Source organism: Anomaloglossus baeobatrachus, chromosome 5 (genome assembly GCF_048569485.1).
Source record: "Anomaloglossus baeobatrachus isolate aAnoBae1 chromosome 5, aAnoBae1.hap1, whole genome shotgun sequence".
NCBI classification, from domain to species: domain Eukaryota; kingdom Metazoa; phylum Chordata; class Amphibia; order Anura; family Aromobatidae; genus Anomaloglossus; species Anomaloglossus baeobatrachus.
The window spans coordinates 518,216,406-518,236,657 of NC_134357.1; the positions used below are offsets into that span (position 1 = coordinate 518,216,406).

At 44.4% G+C, this 20,252-nt stretch overlaps 1 protein-coding gene across 2 annotated transcripts in view; it reads right to left on the minus strand.

The window, feature by feature from the left end:
• Positions 1-5,105: 5,105 nt before the first annotated feature.
• The window catches only part of LOC142312032 (uncharacterized), a 53,179-nt gene continuing 38,032 nt past the window's right edge, over positions 5,106-20,252 (minus strand). For both annotated transcript variants that reach the window (XM_075350903.1, XM_075350902.1), the window contains one exon: positions 5,106-6,152. In XM_075350903.1, the coding sequence (XP_075207018.1) occupies positions 5,629-6,152 (524 nt within the window). In that variant the 3' untranslated portion in view covers positions 5,106-5,628. The remainder of the gene's footprint in view (positions 6,153-20,252) is intronic.

Genomic DNA, 20,252 nt, shown 5'->3' on the forward strand with positions numbered 1-20,252 from the left:
GTCAGGGGAAATCCAAAGTGGACCGGGACAGGGTTGGAGCCCGCTGGTACCGACAGCGGAGATCCGGTCCGAAAACCGTGCACAGGCGGGGTACCTGGACCCTAGTTAGAAGACGGTTGCAAGCCCCTTCTCTAATTCACCAGGCCGGAAGCAAGGTTCCAGGCCTTGCTCCAGAAGATGTTAGCCCAGATAGAGCGAAACGGCAGCCCACCGCGCGGGATAGGGTATCCGTAAACACCCACTGAGATCCCAATGGTCAGTTTTCGCGGGCACATCTCCCAACCAGAACATACCGGGAGTGGACTTCCCCGTTCCATACAGGAGTTGTCCAGAATTGAGGAAAATTACAGAGTGCCGGAGGAAGGGACATCGGTACACCAGCCGGGTGTGGGACCAGAGTACACCCGAACGCAGCAGCCGGCCACTGACACCTTGGTTTACCAACAGACTTGTGTGCAATTATTCAACAGTGAATACACCAACATTCCCCGGCCCGGCACACCACCTCCAGCCTACATCACTCCCTATGTCCTGGACACTGAGCCCCGGGGCATCCACCCCTACCCACGGCGGGGTTAACATCCAGCTGCCATTCCATCGCTCCCGGGTGCTCCCCAACAGCAGCGGTGGTACACCATATTACCAAACACCGTGGGTGGCGTCACGAAGTATCTACAGCAATCCCCGTACATATACGTCCCCTTTTGAGTGTCCGTGCGACCCCCGGGTCTGGAAATCCCTCGAGCCACTGCGGATCCGGATCAGAGCAGCCCGACTGCTGACGTGGGGGCGGCACGAGCCTTATGCAGGCGTCACACGAGACGATCTATCGTGCGATATGTCGTCGGGGTGACGGTTTTCGTGACGCACATCTGGCATCATTTACGACGTCGTCCCGTGTGACACCTACGAGCAACGCAGAACGTTCGCAAATCGTGTATCGTTGACACATCGTTTATTTTTAAAAAGTCGTTTATTTTTCTTTGCGCCGGTTGTTCATCGTACCTGGGCCAGCACACATCGCTCTGTGTGACACCCCGGGAACGATGAACACAGCTTACCTGCGCGTCCCGCGGCTCCTGCTGGCAATGCGGAAGGAAGGAAGGAGGTGGGCAGGATGTTTACGTCCCGCTCATCTCCGCCCCTCCGCTTCTATTGGCCGGCCGCTGTGTGACGTCGCTGTGACGCCGAACGTCCCACCCCCTTCAGGAAATGGATGTTCGTTGCCCACAGCGACATCGCTCAGCAGGTAAGTACGTGTGACGGAGGTTTAACGACTTTGTGCGCTCATTGACACACAAACGACGGGGGCGGGTACGATCGCTCGTGCGATCGCACGATAGATCGTAGCGTGTGACGCCCGCATTACTGTGATCTTTGGGATGTAGAATAAACAAATCAACAGCAGCTGAAGAATTCACTATTTCTATTTTTTACACCGTTCACCTTGCAGTATAAGTGATAGGGCAGCTTTACTCCTCAGGTCAGGACAATTACAGAGTTACCAGATTTATATAGTTGTTATTTTTAGGTTTGGCTAGTATCAATTTTGAAGGCTATAGTTTTTTTATTTTTCTGCCGACAGTCACGTGAGGACTCGTTTTGTGCTAGATGAGTTGGATTTTTTGTTGATACCATTTTGGGCCACATAATATTTCTTAAACGCTTTCTTTTCCACGTTTTGTGAGACGAACTCAAGAAGAAACTGCAATTCAGGAATTAATTTTTTTAACACCATTCACCTTCTCACAAAAGTAATAAGACCGCTTTATTACTAAAGAGATACCATATTTATTTTTTTTTATGTTTTGCCACTTCTACACCATACAGAAATAGTTTTTGTATTGCTGTATTCTGAAAGATGAATGTTTTTTTATTTTTTCACTGACTGAGCTGTATGGCGGCTTGTTTTTGCACGACAAGATGACATTTTCAGCTGCACCATTTTTGTTTACACATGACTTCTGATTGCATTTTATTCAACTTTTTTTGTCTGCTGTTTCATAAAAAGACATACCGTATTTTTCGCTTTATAAGACGCACTTTTGTTCCCCCAAATTTTGGGGGAAAGTAGGGGGTGCGTCTTATAATCCGAATATACGGGGGGGGTGTATATATATATATATACACACACTACAGAGTCCAGGGGAGGTGCGGGCAGCTCTGGAGCTCTGCTGGGGGACTTATGAAAGCTGGGAGCAGAAGCCTTTGATCTCCTGCAGCCGCTCATATAATATGCACAGCTGCTGTCCACCACCATGGTGCTGAAAGTGCACCGCGGCGATAGGCTGGGGCAGCAGTGTATATTATATCTGCCTGCCCCTTCTTTGATTGCACATGCCCCCTCCCCCGTGTTAGCTATGTCCCCTATGCTGCTGCAAACAGTAAAATAATAAACTTTTTACTCACCTCCTCCAGCGTGTCTGCCAGGCCTCCCTCCTGCTGCTGTGATAAGGCACAAGAGATTTCACTCTGCCGTGCCGATCACATGACCGGCCGAGAACCAGGAAATGCAGGAGGCTGGAGATCAACCCCGAGGAGGGGACACAGACAGGACAATGCTGGAGAAGGTAAGGAAAGTTTATTTTCCTAAAAGCAGCAGCATGGGGCGATATATAACACAGGGAGCTGTGTGCCAGCAATAGTGGGCCATGTGCCAGCAATAGTGGGCCATGTGCCGCTACATGGGGCCGTGTGCCGCCACATGGGGCCATGTGCCAGCAATAGTGGGCCATGTGCCAGCAATAGTGGGCCATGTGCCGCTACATGGGGCCGTGTGCCGCCACATGGGGCCATGTGCCAGCAATAGTGGGCCGTGTGCCGCCACATGGGGCCATGTGCCAGCAATAGTGGGCCGTGTGCAGCCACATGGGGCCGTGTGCCGCCACATGGGGCCGTGTGCCGCCACATGGGGCAGTGTGCCGCCACATGGGGCCGGGTGCCGCCACATGGGGCCATGTGCCAGCAATAGTGGGCTGTGTGCAGCCACATGGGGCCATGTGCCGCCACATGGGGCCATGTGCCAGCAATAGTGGGCTGTGTGCAGCCACATGGGGCCGTGTGCCACCACATGGGGCCGTGTGCCGCCACATGGGGCCGTGTGCCGCCACATGGGGCCATGTGCCAGCAATAGTGGGCTGTGTGCAGCCACATGGGGCCGTGTGCAGCCACATGGGGCCGTGTGCCGCCACATGGGGCCGTGTGCCGCCACATGGGGCCGGGTGCCGCCACATGGGGCCATGTGCCAGCAATAGTGGGCTGTGTGCAGCCACATGGGGCCGTGTGCCGCCACATGGGGCCATGTGCCAGCAATAGTGGGCTGTGTGCAGCCACATGGGGCCGTGTGCAGCCACATGGGGCCATGTGCCAGCAATAGTGGGCCGTGTGCAGCCACATGAGGCCATGTGCCAGCAATAGTGGGCTGTGTGCAGCCACATGGGGCCGTGTGCAGCCACATGGGGCCATGTGCCAGCAATAGTGGGCCGTGTGCAGCCACATGAGGCCATGTGCCAGCAATAGTGGGCCATGTGCCGCCACATGGGGCCATGTGCCAGCAATAGTGGGCCGTGTGCAGCCACATGGGGCCGTGTGCAGCCACATGGGGCCGTGTGCAGCCACATGGGGCCGTGTGCAGCCACATGGGGCCGTGTGCAGCCACATGGGGCCGTGTGCAGCCACATGGGGCCGTGTGCCGCCACAGTGGGCCGTGTGCCGCCACAGTGGGCCGTGTGCCGCCACAGTGGGCCGTGTGCCGCCACAGTGGGCCGTGTGCCAGCCACAGTGGGCCGTGTGCCAGCCACAGTGGGCCGTGTGCCAGCCACAGTGGGCCGTGTGCCAGCCATAGAGGATGTGTGCCAGGCATAGGGGACATGTGGCATCACTGGGCCATATCCAGATTCAGAGGGCTAATTTTAGGATGGGGGGGGCTATGAGGGACATATACCCTATATGATTTGTCTGACGGACACTGGCATTATAAGACGGACCCCATTTATTAAAAAATTCTCTATTCCTTCACCAAATTTGGGGGTGCGTCTTATAATCAGGTGCGTCTTATAAAGCGAAAAATACGGTAATTTTTGCTACTTTTTTTTTTTAATGGTGTTCGCTGAAGAGGTTAACTAGTATGACAGTTTTATAGATCAGGTTGTTCCGGACTCTGTGATTCCAAATGTGTGCACGTTTTTTTTGTATATTTTTACATACCCTATTTTTTGGATGAGAAGACGCACTTTTCCTCCCAAACTTTGGGAGGAAAGTGAGGGGTGCATCTTATAATCTGAATGTAGCTTACCAGGGTGGTGGAGAGTGGTCGCAAGAGGCCGGGGGAATGATGTGGCGGCTGGGCAGGGGCTGCAGCGGCTGGTGCGGGGTCTTCGGCTACTGTAGCCGCTAAGCGGGGTTTCTGGCGGCTGCTGCTGTACGGTGTCTGCAGCGGATGTGTGGGGCCTACGGCAGCTGTGCAGAGTCTCTGGTGGCTGGGGCTGCTGTGTGAGGCTTCCAGCGTCTGGACTGGCGCTGCGGGTCAGGCGGTGAGGACTTCAAATAATGCCGCCTAGAGTCTGCACATACACAGATAGAGTTCTCGGCTCAAGCACCGCCTCCAGCCCACTGATCTTCCTCCAGCAGACTTCAGGAAAATGGTGCCCGGAGGTGGCGTTTGCACAGATGAGATCTCGGCTTGCCATTGAGCATAGAGCTCAATCTGCGCTGACTCCGGGCGCCATTTCTTTGAAGCCCTCACTCCCCGCAGCAGCTGCCCCAACACGCCAGCCCGAGCATCCACCGCAGCCCCAACCGCAGCCCCAGCACAGCCTACAGTTTCTGGGACACCCACCGCCTCTGCCTTCTGTGACTCTACCACCACCGCTACTGCCCCCTCCGGTGAGACACCACCGGATTTTTTTTTTACTTCTCAATTGGTATCATATTTTCATTGTTTTTATATTTTCAGATATTTAAAATATTTTTACTATTTTTTTAACTTTACATAGTCCCTATATGGGACATTCTGTTATTGCTCTGATCATTGATATAATGTATTGCAATACTCCAGCATTGCCATATATTACACCTGTCAGCGACACGGGTAGATCTTAGACCATACTCCTGGTTTGCCATGTCAATGATCGGGCCCTCATAATCATATCGCTGGTGGGAGGGGAGCACATTCCCGCCTCCAAAATGCTGTGATCACTGTTGATCATGGCATTTAGGTTAAACAGCTTGGGTGGCATGGGAAATGTCCCTGGTTGTGACAGCCGAAGCTCGGATATAACTTATGCTGAGCTCCCAGTGGCGATAGTGTGGGCACAGCCTCTGTGCCAACATTATCGTCATGACATACATTAACACAGTTATGAGGGAACCCATTCTCGACCATGATGTAAATGTACGTCAGATATTATGAAGGGCTTAATCATGTGACTTTTCTTGACTATATCGTGTAATTTTTCTACTTCCCTGTGTGTGTATTTTATGATGTATATCAAGATCTAATTTCTTTATAAAAAGTTTTCCACATTCTGAATATGGATAGGATATCTCTCCTATGTGACTTCTCAAATGTTTAGCAAGATGTGATTTCTGAACAAAACATTTCCCACATTCGGAACATGAAAATAGCTTCTACCGTGTGTGAATTCTCTGATGTGCAATAAGTCTGTGTTTCTCGTTAAAACTTTTTTCACATTTTGAACATGAAAATGGCTTCACCCCTGTGTGAATTCTCTGATGTCTAACAAGATCTGAATTCTTGATAAAACCTTTTCCACATTCTGAACATGAAAATGGTTTGTCCCCTGTGTGAATTTTCAGATGTCCAGTAAGATGTGATTTTTGAATAAAACATTTCCCACATTCTGAACATGAATATGGTTTCTCCTTTGTGTGAATTCTCAGATGTATATCAAGATGTGATTTCTGATTAAAACATTGCCCACATTCTGAGCATGATAATGGCTCCTTTGCTTTATGATCTCTTACATTTTCAACATCTGTTCCTTGACTTTGGTTCTGGACATTGGTATTTGATGGAGCAGAAGAAACAATTGATTGAAAATAATTTTGCTGCGTATCTGTTCTGATACCATAACCATCTGCTGCCAAATTTAAAAATAACAGATATCCTTCTGAGCTTCTGGTATTGTTATCTGACAAGAAGAAATGTAATGTAATGGTTATTTTTCAATAATACTGTCATAAAATTATATTAGTATTTATATTATGCACTCTTCAACATTAAAGTAACACCAAGATGGAAAAGTCTGGTAATTTTGAAAATCGCCAAATCCTTAGACATGTTAATAGTATGGAAATAAAGAAAATAAAATGGAAACATTTTCAAAACATTTTGTTTTGTTTAGGATCATGTATGAGCACTCAGAGCAGAAATACACGTACTTGCTAACTTTGGCTACTATCATTGAGTAATATTTGTCTGAAGAAAGTTCTGCCGCCCTGAATGCGCTTGAAAAAACAAATCGTCAAGATCTGCTGCACTGATCCACGTTTAAGCCAAATAGGCTAGTTCACATTACAATGAGCAACATGCTGCCTGGTGGTGTTGTGTTAAAAACATGGCTCAAACCTCATTACCATAGCAAAAGGTAATATTTTATAAAGTTGTTATTTAGGTCTGAAAGGGGGGCCAATAGCAAGATGAACCTTTATAGAATACAGCCAATGAGCCAAGGGGATTCTTTTAGTTTAATAGCGAAAATTCTGGTGACAGGATCTTTTTAACTAATTTTCCGGCTATCAGTACTGTATGCCCATGGCTAAAGGTGGACTCATCACTCCAGTTGGATAGACCTCAAAAGGTCACTACCTAAAATTCTACAGCTCTGAAAAGACTATTCGGGCAACACCATGAAGAGACCTTCAGAAAAAATGTGACACTGCTATTACACCTGGGATTATTGTGTGAGGTGAGATAGTATACTTTAGCTTGATCACTCTAGTCTTCATTTCGAGGTTACATTGATTTGGTTGTAGAACTACAGGTGCATCTCAAATTAGAAGATCTTCAAAAAGTTAATTTATTTCAGTAATTCAATACAAAAAGTGAAACACATACATTACATAAAGTCATTATAAATAGAGTGATCTATTTCAAGTGTTTATTTCTGTTTACGTTGATGATTATGGCTTACAGCCAATAAAAACCCAAAAGTCATTATCTCAAACAATCAGAATATTATATAAGGCCAACTGAAAAAATTATTTTGAACTCAGAGATGTTGTGCCACTGTGCTGTCATGGTAGCGTGGAGTCAGCTGATGACTTCTGACGCTGCCATGACTCACTTCCTGTGAGAGCCAACAGAGTGCCGGCACTCACAGGAGAAGAACAGAATGAACTGCTGAATAGAACGATGCTGCTCTGATCAGGAGAAATACTCAGGCGATTGGACTGTGCATTGATAACATCTTCTATGGAGACTAGTAAAATAAAAAAAAATTTAAAAAAAGAAAAAAAAAAGTTTAAAAAAAAAATTAAAAAGAAAGCCCAAGAAATACACAGTATGGTTGCTGAGGAGAAGGTTCAAGGTTCTATTTGAATTTTCTGGTATGTTTTTTTCTTTCCCTCCCTGGAAGTTTGAATTTAACTATCTGTTTGATGGAATCTAGAAGGGGGAAGAGTTTCTGGTAAAGAAGAGAGGAAGTAGCACCTTTATCCGGAGGCGGGACTCTCTAATAAGCACTGGACACGTAATGTATGGTTGTCAATTATGGACATGGGGGGGGAGAGAGGGGGGAGGGTGTGTCTCTCCCCACCTCCTTTTTTTTCCTCTCCTCTTTCCTCCTCTGCATGCACGGATCTGTGGAAAGATGCATTACGGAAATATGGCAGGACTGCATCGCAATTTTGATGGACAGCCGGATACCGTGTAGGTCGGACAGATGTGAGCTGTTTACTCGTCTGGAGATCTTGATTTGGGGGATGTGGATGGTTAATTGGGCTATACTTATGCTAGAGGAGGAGCCCAGGCAAAAGATGGACACGGTATCGGGCAAAATTGTCAAGGCAAAAATATGCCCTCCGTCCCTGTTGCGAAGGGGACAAGTGGCAACGATATACTGTTCATATGTTTATTGTTGGGGGGGGTGTTTGTATCGTGGGGGTAGGGGGTGGGAGGGCCGGTCGACAGTCTCATTTGGCCTCTTAGAAAGCTTGAAAAGGGGGAGAATTAATTGGTTATGCAAATGGCGGGGTGTATTAAGTTGATTAGTTGGAATGTCAGGGGCTTAGCCTCTGGCATCAAAAGCCAAGCAGTATTTCAATTTTTGCATACAGAAAAACCTGACCTGATTTGTTTGTAGGAAACACACATGCTACCGGAGAAGCTGCATTTGTTGGATAGACGGTGGCTTAGAGTGAGATACCACTCTATGTATTCTGCATACTTTAGGGGGGCCAGTATAATGGTTCGCTCAGGTACGAGATTTGAATGTTTAAAGGTCATTACGGATAAGGATGGGCGGTATGTATGTTTATCCTGTAGATTGGGGACAAGGGCTGTAGTAATTATATCCTTATATATACCTCCGCCGTATTGTAGTAAGCTTCTTTATGATTTGATAACTGTATTGGCAAATTTACTGGGAGTTCCCTTTATAATAATGGGCGACTTTAATAATGTTCCGAATTCGCACTGGGATAACGGGAGACATGAGACACGAAAGGAGGGAGGTAATCGTACACAGTTTGGCAATTTACTTAAAGAAACGGCGATGACTGACTTGTGGAGGACTAGGCATCCAGATGTGTATCAGTACTCCTGCTATTCGGCCACGTTTTCATCCCTTTCGCGCATAGATTTGGCCCTGGGTAATGAGGCTATGCATAGTTTGGTAGTGGGCGCGAAATATTACCCAAGAACGGTATCAGACCATTCACCTATGGGGGTGGAAATAGAGTTAGGGGACCAACGAAACCAAAATAGACCCCTGTGGAAATTAAATCCTTTCTGGTTGCAGTTAGTGGAAGGAGGGGGGGCATTGGTGAGAGTCTAAGGGAGTAGCCTAGGTTTAATGAAGGGTCAGCGTCTGTTGGCATGGTTTGGGAGGCATTGAAGGCATACTTGAGGGGACTATATATAAGGGGAATATCTAAGGTCAAGTCTAAGGCCAAACGACAGGATCAGCTTGCATTCCAGGAATTAGGGTAGTCGGAAGAGGCTTTAATCTTAAATCCCACACCGGCGGCAAAAGCTAGGATGAAGGTAGCTCAAAAAGCGGTTACTAGTTTGACTATACAGACAGCGGAAAGACAGAAAATGTTTCAGACTATGCAGTCCTTTGAAAATGGAGAGAGAGCGGGACATCTATTGGCTATGATAGCTGCGGCACAGAGGGAATCGGCGTTTATTGCGCGGCTGCGTTCGGCAGAGGGAGTGGAGGTCACGGATAGCCCGGGGATTTTGAAAGTACTGGAAGCATTCTATTCTGACTTGTACTCAATCAAGGATCACCCGGAGGTGGGGGAGGTAGATGAATTTTTGGGTAGAGCCTAATTACCAGTCCTCTCAAGGGAATGCAGAGAGCTACTGGATGAACCGTTTGATTTGGAAGAGCTACAGATGGCTCTGAGTGATATGGCGAATGATAAGGCGCCGGGGGTGGATGGATTTCCGGCGGAAGTATATAAACAGCATAGGGAGGTTTTGTTGCCGATGCTGCTCAGAGTATATAATGAATGTTTGGAGAGGGGAGAGCTGATGCAGTCTATGCAGGAGGCGATAATTGTGGTGCTTCCTAAGAAAGGCAAGGATCCATGTTTGCCAGCATCATATAGGCCAATATCTCTTCTGACAGTGGATGTGAAGCTATTGGCTAAAATACTGGTGAATAGGCTTACCAAGGTCATAACATCTTTAATTCACTCGGATCAAGCAGGGTTTATGCCTAATAATCCACAGCAACTAATATTAGGAGAGTATACCTCAATATGCAAGTATCGGCGGAAAACAGGGGGCGGCGGGTGATTCTTTCTCTAGACGCGGCCAAAGCTTTTGACAGTGTGGAGTGGGAATATTTATGGACCACGATGCGGATGATGGGCTTTGGGGAAATGTATATTAGATAGGTGAAGCTGCTATATTACGCCCCCAAGGCCAGAGTTCGGGCGAATGGAAGCATGTCAGAGGGATTCTTTATTTCTAGGGGAACGAGGCAGGGTTGTCCACTGTCTCCCTTGTTGTTCGCATGGCTATTGAGCCATTGGCGGCGGTGATACGGAAGGCCCCGGGGGTAGTAGGGTATAAATATAGGAGGGTGGAGGAGAAAGTGGCCCTATATGCCGATGATATGTTACTGTTTTTGGAAAATGCGGGAAGTTCCTTGGAGGAAGTAATGTGAATAATCTCTAATTTTGGAAGGATATTGGGGCTTAGTATAAACTGGGACAAATCGGTTCTAATGCCAATAGATGAAGCGCCTTCCAGTATAGTGGTGACCTGCGTCCCGGTACAGGTGGTGTCTGAGTTTAAATATTTGACATTACAGTATCTAACAAATTGACAGACTATGAATGACTTAATCTTACCCCCCTCTTGCTCAAGTTCAAACAAAAGATTTCTTGCCTGGTCTAAATTATATGTTACGGTGGTAAGGAGAGTTAATTTAATCAAAATGGTACTAATGCCCCAATTGTTGTACGTACTCCATAACGCCCCGGTGTGGATACCACAAAACAGATTTTATAGAATAAATTCTATTTTCCGGGATCTAATTTGGGGAAGGAAACGCCCACAAATGAAGTTAGAGTATTTACAGAGGCCGAAGGATGAAGGGGGACTGGCTCTCCCGAACCCATAGTGTTACTACTTGGCTGCTCAGGGACAGCACTTGGTCGGATGGGGGAGAAGCGGGATCTGAAACATCGGAGGGAAAGTACTGCAGTATGTGATGGGAAAAAGTCCTTTGCTGGCTAGTTTGGAGGCGGGAAAATTTTGTGTCTTTGCTGCATCATACCCTACTATATAGTTGATAGATAAAGTATGGAGTAAGATCAAACAAGTGAGAAGGATAACTGGGTTCACTAGATATACCCCCATATGGGATAACCCTAACATCCAGGAGTTGGTATCCCTTAAGGAATTTGGGCAATGGAAGAGAATTGGTATTTGGTACCTTTCCCAGGTGATGCATGGAAATATATTTAAGACCTTTGAGGAGATTCTGAAAGAATTCCCGTTGGGACATGGTATGTTCTATAAATATTTGCAGCTACGTCATGCATTTGAATCACAAAATAGAATAACACCAATTAGTATACAGTCGGATAGCGTGATTAATATACTGGGAATGCAAAGAGGAACGGCGGGATGCATATCAATGGTGTATGGAGGACTGTTGTCTATGTCTGTGGGGAGGCAGCAAATTGGAGCATATGCAAATTGGGTGGAGGATGTGGGAGATATTGGGGAGGAGAAGTGGGAGTCTATTCTGCAATATGTAACTAAATATCTCTGAGTGAGGCGAAACGGTTATCGCAGTTATATGTATGGGCGTTAGAACGGATTCCAAATGCCCAAAATGCGGAGTGGAAGAAGCTGGGATCATACATAGGTTATGTGAGTGCCCGTGTTTGCAAGGGTTTTGGATTGTAGTATTAAACTTAATTCAATCAGTAATGTAAGTGGAACTACCAAGAAATCCGCTGGTGTGTGTGCTGGGGTATGTGGATGAAGTGGGGGCAGAGGAGCAAGAGAGACTGGCAGTGGCACGATTGTTGTATGCAGCAAGGAAATTAATTGCATCGTACTGGAAATCTGAAAAAACACCAACACGTAAGGAATATGTTGAAAAAGTGAATTATATTGTTCTCATGGAGAAACATATTTATATTAAAAGGGGGAGAAGAACTCAGTATGAGACAATTTGGAGTAAGTGGCTAGACTTTCCAGGATTGGCATCATGGGAAATATTGATAGGGGAGAACAGATTGCAGGAAATGTGCAAGAACGTAGTAAATAAAGATAAATGCAAAGAGTGGGGGGATGAGACTGTCTACTGGAAGCGGGTGGTGGGGTGGGGGGAATGTTTATTGTTAATGGTATGTACATTAAAATGAAAAACTTATAATAAAAATGTATCTGATTAAAAAGAAAAGAAAGCCCAAAAAAGTTCAAATCACCCCCCTTCCGCCCCATTGAAAATAAAAAGTTAAAAAAATATAATATGTACACATATTTGGTATTGCTGCAATCAGAAATGCCGGATCAAAATATGAAATCAAATTTATCTGATCAGTACATGGCATAGTGAGAAAAAAAATTCCAAATGCCAAAATTATGTTTTTGGTCACCACAACATTTCTTTAAAATGCAATAACAGGCGATCAAAAAATAGCATCTGCACAAAAATGGTATAACTAAAAATGTCATCTCAAGACACAAAAAAACCCCATTACTGAGCCTCAGATCCTGAAAAAGTAGAATGCTATGGGTCTCTGAAAATGGAGAAAAAACGCTATTCTTTTCTTAGACAAACTTCATTTTTTCACCACTTACATGAAAGTAAAAGTATACATGTTTGGCATCTACAAACTCGTATCGACCTGAGGCATCATACTGATACTTTTTACCATATAGTAAAAATGGTAAATATAAAAAAAAAACCACCATTGTGGAATTTAACTTTTTTCACTATTTCTCTACAGTTGGAATTTTTTTTCCCGTTTTCCAATATACTATATGGCAGAGGTCCCCAACCTTTTTTTACCTTGAGAGCCACATTCGACTTTGAAAGTTGATCGAGAGCCACTTTGTAGAGATGAAGACATAGTCAAAGCCAATTTAGCAGCAGAAAACAGGAAACAACAATTGGAAATAAAGAATCTCCCCCATATTGATATCAGAGAGAAAAAAGTGAACTCCATACACAACATAATCCATACCAAGAACAAAAGACATACAAGGGGTAATACCATCACACCGTGACCAATAACATATTACCATCACATAAAGATCAAATACACCCACATACAAGGGAGAAATACCGCAACACTATGACCACATAACATATTACCAACACATAAAGATCAAATACAATCACATACAAGAGAGTAATACAGCCACGCCATAATTAGACCATGTAGTAACCGAATATTACCACATACAAGGCTGAAATACCGCAACACTATGACCAGACCACATAATGACTAAGTAATACCACACACGATAAATACCACCACACCGTGACCAGACCACATATTTCTACCACACAGGGACGTTTAAACTATTTTGTGTGTTTCAAGACAGGAATTCAAAATCAAATCCCTAATAAATTGTGGTACCAGTGGTGTGGTTTACGTTATCACTTGCATGATGTGCCGGGTCCAATATGTGATCTGGACTTATAATATCTGGACAATATGGGATTTGGACTTTGCTCAGCTCATCTAGTGTGGTGACACTCTTTCTAGTGACTTCTCCCTCGTGTGGATCAAATCAGCCTATTAAGGTGACTGCCCAGGCTGCCACTTGAAGAGTTGGAGAAGCTGCATTTTGTGCTTAAATTATATTCCTCCTTGGAGCCAGCACCATATAGTGCTTTGTCGGCTATGCTCCGCTCGCTCTGGAAGCGCTAATAGGAGACTCCTGGACTGCTTATTTTACATCTCTCATTAGAGCCAGTTCTGCTTAGCGTTGTCGGCTCTGCTCAGTTTGCTCTGGAAACGGTAATAGGGGACATCTGCACCAACTGTACCCCTCCTTAGAGCCAGCACTATATTGCGGTTCACCGGCTCTGCACTGCTCGCTCTGGAAGCTCTGACAGGGGAATCCTGCATTGAAACGGCTCCAGTTACAAAGGAGGTGTGTGCAGCAACTAAATCTGCGGGGATTCCTGCCCAAATCAAGCTGCAGGTAAAAAACCTTGTTGGAATAACTGTATGAACCGGTGCCCTACCACATTGCCGGCTTAGACTGACCGGAGAGCGGTCTCTCCACTTTATCTGGAGGCACCTGGAACGTTGCAAATTATATGCATATACTGCAAATTGCTATTAAATAATTCTGGACCCTCTACAGATTACAGCGTTAGCTTGATCCGGTTTTATATGGTATCTGTTTTACACCACCATTATACCATACTATTATAGTTGGTTGTTTTGCCACCAGCCGGGGCATTACAACAGACTAATCAGAGAAAGCCTGCTGTGATAATTTGATATATTAATATTTTTATTCACTATTATTCTTTATTATTTTTTCTTATATGTATCTATGTACTGTGATTTATTATTCTGATCTTATCTAAAACAAGGATGGCAACAAATTGATAATAAAAATTTTAAAATGTTATAACCCTTTTCTAGCGCTGGTTTTTGAGGATTTTTTTATAAAAAGTCCCATTTATAGATTTTGTGATTCTGCATCTGTCACTCAGACAGGTGTTGGAGATGATTGCTGCTTCAGGAAGCCTATGGAGTCCAGCCTGGGGGGGATATTGGAAGGCAGTCTCTGTCTAACTTTTGCCAGTGATAATTGTTTCTGCTCCATGTTAAGATGTCCTGAATTTGTTTTCCAGCCTTTAGGCTTTTGCCTTTCCCTGTAGGTTTTGTTTTGCCTTTTTTCAGCACCTTTTGGATATTCCAGGAATGATTTCAACAGCGTTTTTTTTTTGTTCCTTTGCATCGGTTTTGTTTCCATGTCATCCTGAGTCTGCAGCTATGCACGATAAGTATTTTGTTTTCTTAGTCTCAACTTGGCTGAATTTGCACTGCTTAATCTATGTGTTTCTTTCTAAATCTGTTTTTGAGAATATTCCCTTTTTGTTTTTTGCAAGTGAATAAATGCTCTTCCTGCACTATTTTTGGAGGACTACTTATTCCCAACAAGAAAGGGAGTTTTTACTCCGTTTGATAAGAAGTTTTGTATTTTTGTATCTCATGTGTTTTTGTACTTAAGATCTTTTCTATTATATTTGAATTGTCTATTTAATTGTATTTGCACTAGAGTTCCTGATATAGTGGGAGGACGATAGTGTGATCTTTTAGGGAATTTTTGATTATTAGGTTTTGGTATTATGCAAGGTTTTTACTGGCTCCAACCAGTAATCTATCCTACACTTTTTTATCTAGCTAGCAGGACCTCACTTTGCTTAATTCTATATCTACCATCTGTGTGTTGTTTTTTCTTACATCACCGTCCTTATATGTTGGGGGCTTTGACTTTCCTTTGGGGCTGCTCTGAGGCAAGTCAGGATTCCTCATTCCATCTTTGAGGTTAGTTAGTTCTCCGGTGGTGATGAGGCGTCTAGGTTTGTTAGGAACGCTCCACCGCTACTTCTAGTTGTGTTTGTATAGTCAGTGGCTTGCAGTCAGCTAAGTTTCTAACTACTCGTGTATTTTTTTTCTGCCATCTTTTATGGGATTTTTGCAAGATCTTTTGTGGTCTCCTGCCCCTAACAGCTCGGCGTTCAATGGGGCATGCGTTTTTATCCCATGTTGATGGTTCGCCGGTATCGTGCTTTCAGTTTAATTCAGTTTTCAAAAAGTGTTTAGCAGCAGTGGGAGTGCCTCACAAGGATTTTGGCACTCACTCCCTTAGGATCGGGGGTGGCTACTGAGGCATCCAGAGCGGGTTTGTCGATGGGTCAGGTGAAACAAATTGGCAGGTGGAAGTTGGATTGTGTGGTGAGTTATGTTCGCCCTGAACTTCTGATCTGACAGTTTTTCTTTGACAGGTCATTGACTCCCTAACGTATGGCTCATCGGGCATGCCTATATATTCTGGGCTTCGCAGAGAGCCACGTGTAGGCCAGGTGGGAAAGAGTTGGTTTTCGGAATGTTGATGTGGCATGGAGAGGAACTCGATGCCTCACATGGACCCAGGTGCTGCTGTAGGCCATGGAAGATGTTTTCTTAGGGTTGCTGAATTGATAACCCGCTTACGGGCGGACCTGGAGAGGATCATGTTTTTTTTTTTGCAGAAGTCATCATCGTATGGTCCGAAATGATACCCAGGGTTACTTGGCAGGGTGCTAGGGATGCGGAAGCCATGGAAAGAGCGCGGTGCAAGGTCAATTGTCGGTTTTCACGTTTCGTGCGTTCTAAATCAGGAGTGGTAGTGCGGCATAGGCAGCTGGAAGGGGGAAATCGTCTGTTAATGGGGCCTGACGGCGTTCACCAAAGGCCCCTTTCACACGTCAGTGATTCTGGGACGTTTGTGCTTTTTTTAAAACGTACCAGAATCACTGACATACGCAGACCCATTATAATGAATGGGTCTGCTCACAAGTCAGTGATTTTTCACTGCACGTGTCTCCGTGCGGTGTACCCGCGTGTGCGTGATTGCCGCACGGAGACATGTCCATTTTTTTTCTGGCATCACTGATGTTCCACAGACCACGCAGTGGTGTGGTCCGTGAAACACGTGCCAGAAAAAAACGTGCTTTTAAAATAAAAATCATTTTTACTCACCCGGCGTCCAGCGATGTCCTCTGCAGCCCGTTCTCCCTGCTGCTTCTGAGCCGGCTCATTATTGTCGCGCATATTCATTATGCGCGACACAGCCGACCCGGAAGCAGCTGCTGCGGGGGTCACCGCCGGCCGGATGCTGCACCGCGGGAGCGATCAGCACCATGGACAGCGAGAGCGCGCACAGGTGAGTGGTTTTCTAAGTGCAATCACGGGCCACGGAGAACGGAGCCCGGATTGCACTTAGACAACCCACGTGTGCCATGAATCACGGCACACGCAGGGACATGTGCGTGTTTTACACACCAGTGAAAAACGTCACGGTTTTTCACCGACGTGTGAAACGGGCCTAAATGAGATTGTTCTTGACATATTCTTGTCAGGTTTGCAGGACAGGGTCGAGCAAGCTCTCTTGTTGCTGTAGGTATGTTTACCTTTAACAACCTTCCCATGTTTGTATTTGGTCCAGATTTTAGACACAGCTGACTGTGAACAACAACATCTTTGGCAACATTGCGTAATGATTTAACCTCTTTTAAGAGTTTGATAATCCTCTCCTTTGTTTCAATTGACATCTCTCGTGTTGGAGCCATGATTCATGTCAGTCCACTTGGTGCAACATCTCTCCAAGGTGTGATCACTCCTTTTTAGATACAGACTAACGAGCAGATCTTTATTTGATGCAGGTGTTAGTTTTGGGAATGAAAATTTACAGGGTGATTCTATAATTTTTTCCTCATAATTGAGTGATTTCATAATTTTTTGCCCGTTTGATCTTGAAAAGTAAGCGTTACTGGCTAGCACATTGTTTTTTTTTTGTGTTTCTTAAAGCCAGAAAGTTGCTATTTGAAATTACTTTAGTTTTGTGCTATGTCTATGATCTGCTTTTTTGTAAGCAACTGAATGAACATTCTCAGAGCCGGGTGATTCCATAGTTTTTGCCAGGTGTTGTATGTAGAGACAGAAGAATTTATACACACCTACATCTACAGAAGATCGGAGGTTGGTTCTCCTAGATGTTTGGAACTACTTCACTGTTTTGCTCCTTCAGAAACGGTGCACGTTTACCTAGAGGAACTGATTCTTTGATGCTGTTTTGAAGGTGCAAGGTGGACATATCAAATATTGATTTACTTCAGATTTCTTTTTCATTCACTCACTTTGCATTTTATTAATAGACAAAAATAAACTATTAACACTTTTATTTTTAAAGCATTCTTACTGCGCAGCATTTTTTTACACTCCTGCCAAAAACTTTTGCACAGTACTCTATATGGTAATGATCTACAAATATAAAGGGCTGAACTGGCACCGCACGAATAAAGAAAAAGGTTTTGTGCCACAAAGAGAAAGGGTTTATATAGAGGCTGACATCAAAGATAAATGTTTGTATACACAGGTTGCAAGATCAAATATACGTAGAATATCATTAAACAAAAGCCATGAGATTTAGTCAAGACAGAAAAATATATATGACAAAGAGATATAAAATAATCTATCTGAATTAGTCTTACACACATTGCTCACATATAAATGTATTACACACAAATACATTTATTTTCAATAACAAATAATCATTAGTATCTGAATAAATTTTCTAATAATATAGAACCCTATATTTTTATTTTTTTATTTTTTTTTAAAGCACCACTCCAGCGTTTTGTTTATTTTTCAGCCTTGGAGTGGTGCTTTAAAACCAAGCCCCCTGTCTCATACTCACCTTCCGGCGTCTTCAGTTTGGGGGCCCGCATCACCATCTTGTGCTCATAACTTATGACTGGTCAGCAGTGAGAAGATAGTCAAAAGGTTCAATTCAACTATGAAGCCACAACAAGATTCGCATAGACTTGTATTGAGTTGTGACCTTCGGTGCTCTCCATAAAATACTGGAGTTGCTGGCAAGTCACAAATCGCCGAAGACCATCGCGCGGCGACGATAACAGAGGAAGACTCTGGAAGGCGAGTAGAAGACAGAGGATTTGGATTTAAAGCACTCCCATAGGGATGCAATTACAAAAAAAAACAAAGCAAAACAAAAAACACTGGAGTAGTGCTTTAACCCCTTCACACCCCAGCCTGTTTTCACATTCCTGACCAGGCCAACTTTTTCAATTCTGACCAAGGTCATTTTATGAGCTGATAATTCTGGAACGGATCCCAGTAATTCTGAGACGGTATTTCGTGACTTCATCTTGTTGGTAAATTTAGGACGATATTTTTTGCATTTAGTTGTCAAAATTTTGCAATTCTTAAACTTTAAAATTTGTATACCTTTAAACCAGAGCGTTAAAGCAAACAAAATTGTCCATAAATAATATCTCACATGTCTACTTTACATGAGCACAATTTTTTAATCATTTTTTTGTTATGTAGTTTGAAGGGTTAAAAGTTTTATCAGAAATGTCTAATTTTTCCAACAAAATTTCCAAAACCATTTTTTTTTATGGACTGCATCACATTTGAAGTGACTGAGAGGCTTCGGTGACAGAGAATACCCAACAATGACACCATTCTAAAAACTGCACTCCTCAAACTACTCAAAACCATGCCCAAAAAGTTTATTAACCCTTTGGGTGCTTGACAGGAACTAAAGCTATGAAAATAAAGCTAAAAATGAAAATGTTACTTTTTCCCTTACAAAAATGTTACTGTATTTTTCAGATTATAAAGCCCATTTTTCCTCTAAAAAAATTTGGGAGGAAAGTGAGGGGTGCTGTGCGGGGTCTGCGGCGGGTGCTGAGGCGGACAGTGAGGACTTCAAATAATGGCGCCTGGAGTTGGCGTGTGTGCAGATGTAGCTCCTGGCTCAAGATCTCATCTGCGCACACGCCGTCTCCCAGCAGAGGACTTAAGGAAAATGGCGTCCGGATGTGGCGCTTGCACAGATGAGATCTCGGCTTGCCATTGAGCCGAGAACTCAATCTGTGTACACAGTGACTATGGGTGCCATTTCTTAGAAGCACTTACCACCCGCATCAACCGCTCCAGCCCCAGCACAGTTGCCCCAGCACCAGTACAGCCACCACAGCACAGCCGACTGTCTCTGGAACAACATCTGGGACCCCACTCCACCACCCCCTCCAGTAAGACACCACCTAGGATTATAAGACTGACCGCATTTTTTTCACCTTTTTTGCTCTGAATTTGGGGTGCGTCTTATAAACTGAAAAATACTGTACTTTAGCTCTAATTGTTGGCTTTTCACAACAGAAAATGCACTGTACAATTTGTAGTACAATTTCTCCTAATTACGATAACACCCCACATGTAGTGAAAAACTACTGTTTGGGCTCATGGCAGGGCTCGAAAAGGAAGGAGTACCATTTTGACTGGAATAGATTGCATACGTCATGTCACATTTGAAGTTCCCTCTCACATGCCGAAACAGCAGAAACCCCCCATCAAGTGAATCGACTCTGGATACTACACCTCTCAAGGAATTCTTTGGGTGAAGTGAGCAATTTTAACCCTCTGATGATTCATGAAATTGTATGACATGTGGCTGAGAAAATAAAATAATTACCATTTTTTCCACTAAAATGTTGTTTTGGCCCCAAAGTTTTTATTTTCAAAACGAGTGATAGGAGAAAATGGATCTTACAATTTGTTACACACTTTCTCCTGAGTACACCAGTACCTCATTTGTGGGCAAAAACTACTATTGTGGCACAGTGCAAAGTTCAGAAGGGAAGGAGCGCCATATTGGAGTTCAGATTTAGTTGCAATACAGCCCTTTGGAAATTCATCTACAGGTGTAGTGACGATTTTGCCTCTGCAAAAAAAACACCCATGGAGTCAAAAACAGTGAATGATACAGAATTAAA